Raw genomic sequence first — 13388 nt, 5'->3', positions numbered from 1 at the left:
GGGCCAACTTACTCCACCTCCCTGGGCCCTGCTTTCTCATCTGTAAAACGGGATGTTATCAGAGGATCCGTCTCCTCGGGGCCTTTGAGGATTCACGTGAGAGTACTCGTAAAGCTTGAGGGCTTTCTTGTTAGACGTGCTTCTGGCCTCTTGAGAAGGAACAAAAACCAACTTGAGGTTCTCCAGTGGGGCCACGGCTCAGAACCAACTGGAGATTTAACACCAGAGCCTCACAAACTCAGATCCCGACCTGGTGAGGCAGGGTGGGACCAGCCGTCTGCACGTTCAGACATAATCCGACCCGCCCTTTCCGACGCGCGGGCCACCCCGGGCCCAGAGAGGGGAGTGCGTTGCCGAGGTCACACCGTGAACCCGTGGCTGTGTTCCCCGGCAGCCGGAGCCCAGGTCTCCCGCAGCTGCCAGCGCGCCAGCCCCCGGCAGAGGGCCAGCTGCCTGCGGTGAAGCCGAGGCAGACGGAGGGGGATCCTATAGCAACCTCCCACCAGAGGGCTGGCCCGAGCACGGAATATCCGTGTGCCACGCCGTGTGTGTGTGTGTGTGTGTGTGTGTGTGTGTGTGTGTGTGTGTGTGTGTGGCGCAGGCGAAGGAACAAGACGCAACAAGGAAAATCACAAGGAGGAATGTACACCGAATGCCAGGCTCCGAATAAAACTCAGAGGACAGCCCGGGAGGGGAGCGTTTCCTCTGGGCCCGGCCCAGTCACAGCGGGCTCTTCAGGCTTCCGCTTCCTTCCTGCACTCAGTGCGTCCAGGTGGCCAGGACAGTGGCCAGGCTGCCCGTCTTGCTGTGATGGACGCAGCCGGCCCTGGTGGCTTGGGGCTGGCAGGGCCGACGGAGGCCGCGGTGGCCACAGACCTCCGCTGGGTCATCCTCTTTCGCTCTGCGCCCTTCGTTCCCCCACCACCAGCTTTCCCCGTAGCCCCACCCAGGGCAGGGGCCACATCAGTGCTGTGCCTTCCTCCCCCTGGACCTCAGTTTTCCTCATCTGTAAAGTGGGGAGGTTGTCTTTAGCCAGCTGTTTTCACACTGTGTTCCCTAGAGCCTTGGAGTCCCCCCAAAAGGACCTTAGGAGCCGCAGGGGAAGAAGCACCTGGTGGCCCGACCCCAGGACCCCTGTGCCACGGCCACCGAGCAGATCAGATCCTGTCGGTTTTAGGCACGGGGCGCTCTGCCGCTTCTTGGCTGTGAGGCCTGGGGCACGTGGCTTACCCACCGTGTCCTCCTCTGTAACCACTGTGTCCTCCTCTGTAACCACCGTGTCCTCCTCTGTAACCACCGTGTCCTCCTCTGTAACCACTGTGTCCTCCTCTGTAACCACTGTGTCCTCCTCTGTAACCACCGTGTCCTCCTCTGTAACCACTGTGTCCTCCTCTGTAACCACCGTGTCCTCCTCTGTAAAGTGGGGCTATGAGTACAGCCTGCATACAGGCACTAGCACCGTCTGTCAGTGGTCCGTGTTATGCAAACTGTAGCTGAAAGGGAGAGAGCTGGATGCTCAGAAAACCTGTCCTCCTGGCTCTGATGCTAATGGAGGGGAAGGGGCATCTGGTCCTTTCTGTGTAGGGAGATGAGCCCCACAGACGATGTGACATTTCCTTTCTGTTTCCTTCTCAGATGAAGCGAGCGGGGACCACTGGGTCCGCCCGAGGCATGGCCCTCTATGAGGAGGAGGTGAGCACTGAGTGGATGTTGATGCCCCAGTCGGGGACCCCTCCCTCTTCTTCCCCTCTGGCCCCACCTTTCTCCCAAACCCACCTGCCTGTTGGTTCACGTGAGAACTGCCTTGCCCACAGTGTTAGGACATGAGACCAGGTGGGTGCTCGAGGTCGGGGAAGCCCCATCCTCTCCCCCCAGGGACACCCTTGAGTTCCCCGACCTCGTTGGCAGAGGCCCTGCGGTGCTTCTGCAGGACGGGAGCCATGCCGCCTCCCTCCGTGGGGAGGGACGGAGGCTCTTTGAGCTCTGGGTGCCATGCCCTCAGGCTAGGTCTCTGTGCAACCCCAGGGACCACATTTGTGAGAAGACGGGTTCTATCAGGGGAGTCTGAACTCGGAGTCAGGGATCAGGCCAGGCCAGGGTCAAGGCTCAGTCCTGGGTCAGAGTCAGGGCAGTCGCTGACCAGCATCAAATTCTACCCATGACCAGAGTCAGGGCTTAGCCCGTGTCTCGGTTGAAGTAAAACCACGGACCTGTGCCCAGACCAGTCCCCGGGGCTGTCCCCTTGGCCTTCCGCATTCGCCCCTCCCTGGAGGCTGGGGTCCGCTGTCCATGGTGCTGACGGCACTGGCGCTGGCCCAGCTTCTCTCACTGCCCAGAGCCCGCCCCTAATGCTCCCATCTGGGTGCCTGGCCCGGTCCCCTCCGGGGCTCACGCGCCCTCTTCTCCTATTGCAGCAGGTGGAGCGCATTGGCGACATAGAGGAGCGCGGCAAGATCCTGGTGTCCCTCATGTACAGCACTCAGCAGGGAGGCCTCATCGTGGGCATCATACGTTGCGTGCACCTGGCCGCCATGGATGCCAATGGCTACTCAGACCCATTCGTCAAACTGTGAGTCAAAGCCTTGGGACTGTGAGCGGGCCCCAGAGCGGGCTCTAGATCCTTGCAAATGGGGAACCAGAGAGCTTCCCCAAGACCATTGTACGTTGAGGCCCAGAGAGGGAAACGAGCCTGCCCAAGGTCACACAGCGAGACAGAGGACCAGAACTGGCTAAAGCAGGGGTCCTCAAGCTTTTTAAACAGGGGGCCAGTTCACTGTCCCGCAGACCGTTGGAGGGCCGGACTATAGTTTAAAAAAAACTATGAACAAATTCCTATGCACACTGCACATATCTTATTTTGAAGTAAAAAAACAAAACGGCAAAAACACCCACATGTGGCCCGCGGGCCGTAGTTTGAGGACGCCTGGGTTAAAGTGTGAGGCTGGAGTCCCACGCAGTCACACGGTGCGTCACTCGCTCCTATGAGAAGTTTGTGACTGTCCCCTCCTGTGGCAAGGTCACCGTCACCCCATTTGTAGCCCCCCAGAACGAGCAACTCACACCTCCAGAGCCCCAGGATCAGATAAGCAATCTGGCCTTTTCCAGATTCAATCTGGCAACGCTCAAATAAAAGACCTTAGACTGTGGGGTGATTCCCGTGATCTCACTCGTGGGGGAAAAAAGAGACTTTGTCATCTGTTAGTCAGGATCCTCTGAGAAAATGCCACAGTGGGATTACACAGATGAGGATTTTATGAAAGGAAATGCTGTGTGAGGGGAGGCAGGGAGAGTTGGGGTACATGGAGAGCTGTTAGGGAGCCCCGAGTCTGACCTTGGTGAGGAGGGATGAGCAGAAGCTTCCTAGACACAAGTTCAGCAAGGCCGTCGGGGAGTCCTTAGGCCCCATGTCACCTTCCCTCCCTGGCCCCACCCCTACAGAGTGGGCCTGCCACAGTGTCCCCACCACATCTGGTTGTCAGCTGGGGCCATGGCCTTGGCACAAAGGCTATTCAAATAGAACTCTGCCTTGTCTCATGGTGGCAAAGTGCGTATTTGCCTGGATGTGGCTGAGAGCCTGGGCTCTGGATCTCGACTGCCTGAGTTGGAATCCCAGGTCCAATAGTCTTCAGTAGTCTCTAACGGTGTGACCGTGGGCTCATGCCTTGACATCTCTGGGCCTCAGTGTCCTCATCTGTAAAATGGGAAGAAGGATAGTGTGCATTAGGTCCTATTGTCCTAGAAGCAGGAGCCAAGATAGGATGAAATGTGCATGAGATTTACTGGGGAGAACACATGTGAAGGGGAACTGAGAGGGAGCTGGAGGAGGGCTGTGGAGACAGCGGGCCTTGGTGCAGACTGCTCCCGGTGGGGAGAGAGCGGGGAGGACGGGGAGTTAGGAGGTCTCAGACTGCAGTGCCGTTCTGAGGAAGTTTCAGCCAGGGTGATGAGGAATCCAGAAGCACAAAGTCGCCCTTCAGAGGAACCCTGCATCTCTCAGAAACAGGGCAGCCTCGCGTCCCTGCCGGCTCAGGCTGTGGCTGAGAGCAGCCACGGGGAGCATGGCCACGTGAGAACAAAGTGGGGAATCAGAGCCCAGCAGCTTGTCAGGCAGTTCCGCCCCCCGCAGCTGGGGACCCAAGAGGTGCATATGTGGGGTCTGGTGTATGGTACGTGCTCAATAAAAGCCTGTTGTTATGGTTCTAAAGAACTACCATCGATGTTCTTACTCAAGGCAGCGGATATTTATTCATGTTCTCTCGAGCCTGGGAGGCACTGCTGACCCCACTGCCTCTGAGCACAGAAAGGGACACTTCCCTTAAGCCCTTGGTGAGAAACCAGGCCAGCGTGGGCTTTGCTTCAGATTTCCTTTGAATGAGGATTTAGTTAACAAAAGAACACACGTGGCAGGAATGAATTTGATCTCCAGGAGTAATTTGGTTTTATTTTTTTCGTATGGTCCGGTAAAGTTAACTCCTGGGCTGCTGTCCTGCTCGCCATTAAATCCCAGCCACGGGCAAGTTGGTTTTCTTAAATAATTCTCCCCACCGGCCCTTCTCCCACCCACCCAGTCCCACCAGAAGGAGTAGAATCGCTGCGTCCCCAGTGAAACAGCTGACCTGGCGGCTGTCGTGGAAAGGAAAACAGGAGACCGGGAATCCGTTTAGGATCAAATAACGATTTCGAGAGTCAGAATCACCCCTTGTTTTTGTCCAGCATTGGGTACCTTTCAATTCCCCATTTGTTTCTCCTCTTGAAAAGGATCCTCAAAAAACAGTTTGGTAAAGGAGAAAGAAATGTGTGCCCTCTCTAGTGACTGGGAAACGGAGGCACGTTGACGTGACGCTCAGGTTCAAAGTTGCACAGTTAGTGAGAGCTTGAATAAGAACCCAACTGTCACCACTCCTTGGAGTTTTTAGCCCATTTTATTTATTTCCCCAGAAACTATTGATTGCGTACTTACTATGTGCCAGGCATTGTGTCTACACTAGGGAAGAGCCTTCCAAACAGAGGAAACAGTATGTGCAAAGGTCCTGGGGTAGGAAGGAGTGAGTGGGAAGTGGGGTGAAGAGCATGGGTAAGATTTGGCTGGGCTGGAGCAGGGGCCCAACCTCGCAGGCTCTGAGGGCCACATCCAAGATTTTGAACTTGACGCCTCGGACAAAGGGAAGCCATTCAAGAGTTCTGAGCAGAGGAGCGACAGTGATTAGATTTGCAGCTTATTCCTTTTGTCTACACACAGGGCCTCTCCCCTGGAGTTGGCACCAACCTGGGGGTGCTGGATGGTAAAATGCCGGGCACAGCATCAGGGTCTCAGTTTGATCCTTTGAGAGCAAGTCCTGGCTAAGAGCACAGACTCCAGAGGCAACAGCTGGGCTCAGTCCCTGCTGTGTGACCGGAGGCACCTGTCCCACCTTCTCTGGACCCTGAGTTTCCTTGTAGGTAAAATGGGTGGTTGTGGTTCTGCCGTCCAGGGTTTGTGGAGGGGTACGTGCACCTCAGGTGCTTAGTGCAGTGCCTGACGTCAAGCAGAGACTCTGACGCACACCGGTCATCGTTAATGCTGACTGACTGTCTCGTTCGTTCATCGGTTATCCCCCTGACACCGGAAGGAGCCTTTGGGGTCATCAAGGGGCTGTTCTTACTCTTTGAACTTCACTCCTAACAGCCTCTCGTGTCTCCTCTCAGCTGGCTGAAACCAGACATGGGAAAGAAGGCCAAACACAAGACTCAAATTAAGAGGAAAACCTTGAATCCTGAATTTAATGAGGTAAGGCTGCCCCAGTCTTTGTCATGCTGTGGAATGCTAACTGTGTGAGAGTCGAACAAACTCCCTGCCAGAATGCTATCAGGCTCATCAAGAACGTACTTTCTCTCATAAACCAGCATGAATTATCTCAGGGAGAGGTCATGGGTTTCTTGTCCCTGGAAGGAATCAAGCCTGAGACAAAAACCTATAGATTAGGCATGTCATAGGCAGGAAGTTGAGTTTAAGAGAGATTGAATGAAATCACCTCCAGTAACGTCACCAATTCTAACAGGCTGTAATACTGAAACCTGAGGAGATACATGAGAGCAGTGATGCCCGTTACCATCCACCCAGCTGGCGGTGCCCTCTCCCTTCCTCCCCACGTCCACCCAGTGCACCAAGCCGCTGTTCAGATACTCGGTGAATGGCTCCTTCCTCCGTGTTCTCACTGCTGCTGCCTTGCCTTCGACCCTGGCATGTCACGCTTGGACTATTGCAGTAGACTCCTGCGTCACCTCCACATAAGCTTTGTAAAACACAAATCTGAATGTGTCACCCCCTCACTTAAATAACCCACCAGTGACTCCCTAACTTCTTAGCACGACAGTCAAGCCCTTTCAAACTCACAGCCCACCCCTGCCCTGTCACACAACCCGCCCCCCTCAAGTCACTAAATTCCGTGCAGGTCCCTGGCACACCCCTCAGCCTTTTGCATCTGCCGTTCCCTCTTCCCAGACTTCCCTCTCCCTCCTTCCCTCTCTGGCGAGCTCCTAGTCATCCCTCAAGACTCCGTGTGTGAACCCCCAGAGGTATGCTTCCTCTGTGCTCCCAGGCTTTATGCACCCCTCTGTCTAATGCTGTCCCTCCGGGTTTCACTGATCAGTTGACAAGCGTGTCAGACACTAGGGGTCCAGAAATATCTGAGGACTAGAATGATCTGATGTTGGGCCAGTCACCAAATGTTGCACAGTGGGAAAGGAAAGCTACCACACAGTGTGTGGTGTCATTTCATTTTTAAAAAAATATATTTTACTGATTTTTTACAGAGAGGAAGGGAGAGGGATAGAGAGTTAGAAACATCGATGAGAGAGAAACATCAATCAGCTGCCTCCTGCACACCCCCGACTGGGGATGTGCCCGCAACCAAGGTACATGCCCTTGACCAGAATCGAACCTGGGATCCTTGAGTCCGCAGGCCGACGCTCTATCTGCTGAGCCAAACCGGTTAGGGCTGTCATTTCATTTTTAATATATTTTTATTGATTTTCCACAGAGAGGAAGGGAGAGGGATAGAGAGCTAGAAACATCGATGGGAGAGAAACATCGATCAGCTGCCTCCTGCACACCCCCCACTGGGGATGTGCCCGCAACCAAGGTACATGCCCTTGGACTGGAATCGAACCTGGGACCCTTTCAGTCCGCAGGCCGACGCTCTATCCACTGAGCCAAACCGGTTAGGGCTGTCATTTCATTTTTTAAAAACATGTGCCATCAGCGCATGCCTGGGGAGTGTTCTGGGGAAACAGAGTCAGAGCAGTCACTGGCCCGTGAGTGCAGCCCGTCCTGTCCCCAGTCCCCTCGGTCAGCCGGCCCCCTGGTTTCCTGACTCTGGTTCGTGAATTTCGAGTAAAGGGCCAACTACTGCTGTCCTGCCCTCCCCTCTCCTGAAATCTGAGCAGGTCACAAAGTAAGAAATCCAAACCGCCCATCAGCTCGTTAGCAATAGAGGAAACACACGTCAAGACCGGACCCCCGATCTGATAACAAACTGGCACACAACCGTGATGAAATGCGGTGCCCGGGGCGCGTGCACGTGTGGGGAACGGCAGACACTGGGCGAGGAAGCCCGCGGTCCCACTTCCAAGGGGAAGTTTGTCAAAACACTGCAAAAGCCTTAGGTTTTTCAATTTAAGTTCCATTCATTTGGGGGACGGGCACTATAGTCACATTCGAAAATTCCAAAAGTCGTAGAGGGTATCCGAGCAAAACCCCCTCCTCCTCCAGCCTCTAGAACCCACTTCTTTTCCTCTGAGGCAGCGATATTATCTATTTCCAGGAGATTAGATAGATAGATAAATAGACTGATAGATGCATATATGTATATATGTGTGTAGACATAGGTATAGATACAGCAAATATATGTGTGGCTGACATTCTTAGCGGGCACCAATGGTATTGCAGTATATATACACTGTTCTCTATCTTACAATTTTATAAACTCAGAACAACACTTCTTGGGATATCCTGGTACGTCTTCATGGGTGTACGCATGGTTTAGCCGCAAGGGTGCCTTTCATCGTGTCACTAATGATCATGAAAAATTGGAAACAACCTAACTACTTGACCATCAGGCGTTAGGTGACGGTACAGCCACACAGCCATTAACGGAGCCATTAAAATGGTGATGCCTCCCTGGCCGGTGTGGCTCAGTTGGTTGAGCATCATCCCAGGCGCCCACAGGTGATCTGACAATCCCCAGCAGGGGGCGTGCAGGAGGCAGCTGATTTATGTTTCTCCCTCTCCCTCTCCCTTCCTCTCTCACTAAAAAAAAAATCAATAAAACATACTTTTTTAAATGGTGATGCAGAGAAATATCTGCTAGCATGGGAAGTTGGGTTTTGCCATGTGTTCTATGAAATGGGAAAAGAAAGCCACAATATGGTACATTCGTATTATATTTCATATAGTATAATACATGAATATTTCACATAACGTAATATGCGAATGACTATTCATATTCATTTTTTTAAAAACACTGGAAGCATAAGCATCTGTTGCTCACGTCAGCCTCAGTCCCCTCAGCTACCTTCAATCTCTAAGTGAGGGCGGCCAGGGAGACCTACCCGAGTGGAAGGCCTGAATCCATGGCCCTCGGCCTCCAGGGAAACTCGGCCGGGACCAGCTCTCTAGCAAACTCCACCCGCCTTCCCGTTCCAAACAGTCACTGCAAAGAGAATTACAGGGCTCGAGGGATTTCTTATGCAGAATATTTGTTGAAAAGGGATTGTCACACCCTAGCTGGTTTGGCTCAGTGGTTGGAGCATCGGCCCACACACCAAAGGGTTCAATTCCCGGTCAAAGGCATGTACCTCGGTTGCAGCTCCGGTAGGGGCGCATTTGGGAGGCACATAAATCTCTCTCTCTCTCTCTCTCTCTCTCTCTCTCTCTCTCCCCCCCTCTCCCCCTCTCTCTCTCTCTCTTTCTCTTTTCTCTCTCTCTTCCCCCCCTCCTCCCACCCTTCCTCTCTATCTGGAAATCAATGAAAAGAGTATCCTCGGGTGAGGATTTAAAAGGAAGAAAGAAAAGGGATTGCCAGGCCTGGAATAGAGGCTCAGAGAGGGAGGCCCCCTTGTTCCCAGAACGCCTACTTCAAGGGGCTCCCTTGGTCCGTGCACCCCTCGGACTTGGCCTCTCAGCTCCCGATGCCAAAGGCTGGGGGACCCTCTCACTCACGCCTGCCCTCCTCTCTTGCATCCAGGAGTTCTTCTATGACATCAAACATAGCGACCTGGCGAAGAAGTCGCTGGACATCTCGGTCTGGGACTATGACATCGGCAAGTCCAACGATTACATCGGTGCGTGCTCCCAGCTCCCCGGGAAAACCTGCCTCCGTCCTCCCAGGGCTGCGGGCGGGGTGCGGGGGGGAGGGGGAGAGAGTCCTTCTTTCTTGGCACCACATCACCCAAACACTGAGTCAGAAACCACGGTCCCTACTTGGGTCCAATTTGAGAAGCGGTTAGATGAGAGAGCTTACGCAGTTGGGAAGATTGGGCCATGATTGGTTCTTTGCCGAGCAGATCACCTCCGGCGGGATAGTCAAATCACAGAGCATGGGGCCTGTGGCTCCGCAGAAAATGGGGTGCAAGGGATGTCTCCTTAATCTATGTGCCAGTCCAGGGTGAAGGCTCTGATTTTCCCAGTCGGCCTCCGAATACTGAGGAAGGACGGTCACTAAAGATGGATGGGGAGCCTGGCCGGTGTGGCTCAGTGGTTGACCAAAAACCCATGAACCAACAGGTCGCCAGTTTGATTCCCAGTCAGAGCACATGCCCGGGTTGTGGGCTCCATCCCCAGTAGGGGGCGTGTAGGAGGCAGCCGATCCATGTTTCTCTCTCCTCTTGATGTTCTATCCCTCTCTCCCCCGCTCTCTCTCTATAAAAAAATCAATAAAAACATTTTTTAAAAAAAGATGGAGCGGGGAAGGAACTCCAGGCCAGGGACACAGCGTGAGCAAAGGCGTGGCCACAGCATGAGCGGGTGATGGAAGTAACTCTTTGGAAACAGATGATGTGTTCCCACGAGTAGAGGGAGGTCGGTTTCTGTGGGTGCGCAGTGATCTGTGGCCGGGCTTCAAAGACAGACAGCTTGGTGCGCCCGTGGGGAGCCACGGCAGGTCCGTGAGCGGGTGGCCCGCGGGCAGAGAGGCAGGGGTAACAACACGGTAACGCCCACCCGCAGGGCACGGACGCCCAGGCGCTGGAGGGGCTCACTGCTTGGCGGCAGTGTTGGGTCCAGAAGGCGAGTCCCCTGTGTCCCTCCACTCTGACCCCGTCCCTGTCTGCCCGTGTCACCCAGGGGGCTGCCAGCTGGGCATCTCGGCCAAGGGAGAGCGCTTGAAACACTGGTACGAGTGTCTGAAGAACAAGGACAAGAAGATCGAGCGCTGGCACCAGCTCCAGAACGAGAACCACGTGCCCAGCGATTAGGATGGCGCCCGGCTCCCTAGCTCCGTGCCCAGGTCCTCCCCAGCCTGCCCCACTGCACTCTGGTCTCTCTCTTGTACGCCCCTGCCCCTCCCCTGCCGCCGTCCCTGAACCTGCTTTTTGGGGTCCCCCTCACCTTGGGCATTGCTGCCAAAGACTTCCCCCGCCCCCCGCGATGCTGCTGCGAGGCTGAGGCTGCGAGGCCGTGAGGCGGGCTCTGAGCGCAGCCCGCTCCGTTCAGTCCCGCTAGGATGGAGCCGTCGGGACAGGGATGGGAGATCCTTACAAGGAGGCTGTTCCTTTAACAACCTCCCGGTTTGGGTAATGACAGACGTCCATCGTCCTTTAGGACTGTTTTACCCCCCTGGCCTTGAGCAGGCGGGCACATACACTCCCGTCCCCTGCGCCGCGTCTGTGTGTTCCCCTCAGCGGTCAGCACCTGGACAAGGCTGTGGGGACCCTGAACTGGGGCGACATAGAGCGTCCAGGCTCCCACCTTTCTGTCCCTCTCCACCCCGTCTCTCTCCCCTTCTCCCCTCCCTCTCTAAGGGGGTTCAATAGCAAAAGCAGAAAACACCCTAACACAGCCGCACCCCTCACTCCTCTCACCTGCCAGACCTGCAATCGCGGAGAAACTGGCAAAACCCGAACTCCCACGCAGACCCTTGCTTCCTCGGAATGCCCACTTCTCCCGTGGGCACCGCCAGGCGGCCTCGGGCGGGCGGAGGGCCGGCTGCTGGCACTGCCCAGGTGCAGGCAGCACCCCTCAGGCTGTGTAGGCGCCCGAGGAGGGCTTTCCCAGCCCCTGGCCTCCCCGAGTGGGCGCAGAAGGTGCCTGGAAGCCTTGGGCCTGGGGCGGGGGGTGGGGGGGCACGGGGGCCTCGCCGAAGCCGGCATGGGGTTCCTCCTTCCCCTGCTCTCAGTTCAGTGGACCCACGACCCCTGTCCCTGGCACTCTGACTCCGCTGCTTTGACTCGCGCGCCTGTGTCTCACCCAGAATCGCCCCGAATCTGTCTCTGTCTCTCTACCTGCCTCTGTCTCTCGCACCCTCCAAGTGTGCGGGAGGAATACACCACCGCCCTCGCGGATCTGAAACTTCAGCGTGACAGGTGCCGGTGCCAAAGGCTTTTGTTCCGTCGGAACCACCCAGCCTTGCTCTTTAAGGAACTTGCTCTCCGGAGGAGAAGGAGGCCGGGCGGACAGGCATTCCACGTCCGAGGCTGGGTCCGGGCCGGCTTCGTTGCCCTGGGAAAAAGCCTTGGTTTTTCCCAGTTCCCTCCACGCCGGTCCCTGTGAGAATCGGCCCCTCTGTCCAGCAGCCCGCCCGCCCTTATCCGAGACGGACACGCAGACGCTCACTTTCTGGAAACACGCCTTCCCACCTTCCCTTGCCAGGCTCTCCACCCCCGGCTCTCCGCACAGTTCATGGGGAGCCCCTGATTTCTGAACACCTCGTTCCCCGCCTGCCCCGAGATGGCCAACAGCTTCCTGGCTGCCGGCGGCCCCCTGACCCTCCGCGGCCCGGCCCGGCGCCCGCCTCTGCCCACGGTTTGCCCTTCGGAGGAAGCATGCTGGCTGCGTCGCCCGAGCCTGGCGCTGGCACTGGCGCTGGAACCAGCATGCGGCGAGCTCCCAGTGCCCGCAGTCCAGGCGCACGCTCTCTCCGCTCTCCCCACAAATGTAACCCCCCCCCCCCAAAGCCTCGAGTCCACACACGCCCTCCGGTGCATGCAGAACCCCAGAACCGCCCACCGCCTTTCTTTGTGATGATGTAGCCAAAAAATAAAGTAGGAAAACACCGCGGCCTGCTCTTCCTTTCTGGTTCCCGGGGTTCGTTCTCCCGCCAGGACACAGCCACTGCCTGGAGAGCCAGTGTTTAATGAGCATCTGCTACGTCCCAGCCCCTGGGGATACGGCGGCCACAAGGAAGGCGTGGTCTCCGCCCACGTGGAGCTTGCTCTCGGTGGATGTCAGCTTGGGCAGGTAGGCTCAAGGCCACTCGTCTCACCCCACGGCCTCTTAGACGAGGTCTCTGTGCGGGCGCCCACCCACCAGGCAGACAGCATCCTCCGCTTCTCCCCACCACCCCAGCCTTGGGGGCAAGTCCCACCTGGTTGTGGGCTCAGGTAACGGGACAGCTGTCAGCTCACTCACTCACCCGCCCGGTGAATAACCCGAAGCCCAGAGGACCATCAGTCTCCGGGAGGGAGCTAGGTCCTAGATCGGGGACTCGCTGTGGGCACGCTTCGCAGGTTGACTCACAGGATTGAGATCATCGAGTGCCTCCTTTGTATTCCAGCACCTTCCATCCTGCAAGGAGCCTGCCCAGGGTCCCTCCCTCGAGGTTCTCCAAGCCCCGAACGTGAGCTGAGTAGGTAACGAACTTTCCAGCTGGATCCCTGATCCCACGGTCACCCGTCCCCCGCGCGCTCGGGAAAATGTATCGGGAATGTCGGTTTCCTCCCAGGAGGAACAGTCCATTCCATCCGACAGAAGCCGGGCCTTTTCCAGGCCACGTTCGAAACGAGTTCCTTGTCTTGTCCCCCAAAAGGGAGGTTCCCAGTGTTGGGGCAGAAGTCGGCATAACAGGGTCACCTGGGAGGTGTTTTTTTTTCCAGTCTACCCAAGCCCTGCCCGCCAGAACACGGACTGGTTAATCCACTTGCCGTGGATCAAAGTATTTCCTGGTTGATGTCTGTTCCCACCTCCATCCTGACTTGGCAAACCACTGCCCTAACATCCTGTTGTTTTTTCTGCAATTCAGCTAGCGGCCACCAGGTGGAGAGAAGTGCCGATTACCGCCATCCGGGCCTCCCAGGAATGGCAGGGGACACTTGTTGCCACTCTCTCCCTCTGCTCATGGCAGACATCACTAATCGATAGGGCATCATTCCCACAGAGCCTCCTTGCAGCCTCCGAATCCTTCTTAACACAGCAA

The 13388-nt window shown here is 56.1% G+C and overlaps 1 protein-coding gene across 1 annotated transcript in view; it reads left to right on the top strand.

Moving 5' to 3' along the window:
- Positions 1 to 10452, top strand: part of RPH3A (rabphilin 3A) — a 62344-nt gene extending 51892 nt beyond the window's left edge. Inside the window, exons 16-20 of the mRNA XM_054712608.1 lie at positions 1636 to 1692; positions 2415 to 2569; positions 5686 to 5767; positions 9225 to 9321; positions 10322 to 10452. Coding sequence (XP_054568583.1) covers positions 1636 to 1692; positions 2415 to 2569; positions 5686 to 5767; positions 9225 to 9321; positions 10322 to 10452 — 522 coding nt within the window. The remainder of the gene's footprint in view (positions 1 to 1635; positions 1693 to 2414; positions 2570 to 5685; positions 5768 to 9224; positions 9322 to 10321) is intronic.
- Positions 10453 to 13388: the final 2936 nt, after the last annotated feature.

Source organism: Eptesicus fuscus, chromosome 23 (genome assembly GCF_027574615.1).
Source record: "Eptesicus fuscus isolate TK198812 chromosome 23, DD_ASM_mEF_20220401, whole genome shotgun sequence".
Taxonomy (NCBI): domain Eukaryota; kingdom Metazoa; phylum Chordata; class Mammalia; order Chiroptera; family Vespertilionidae; genus Eptesicus; species Eptesicus fuscus.
Note: the sequence above shows the minus strand (reverse complement) of the source record. Positions and strands in the feature narration are given on the sequence as shown.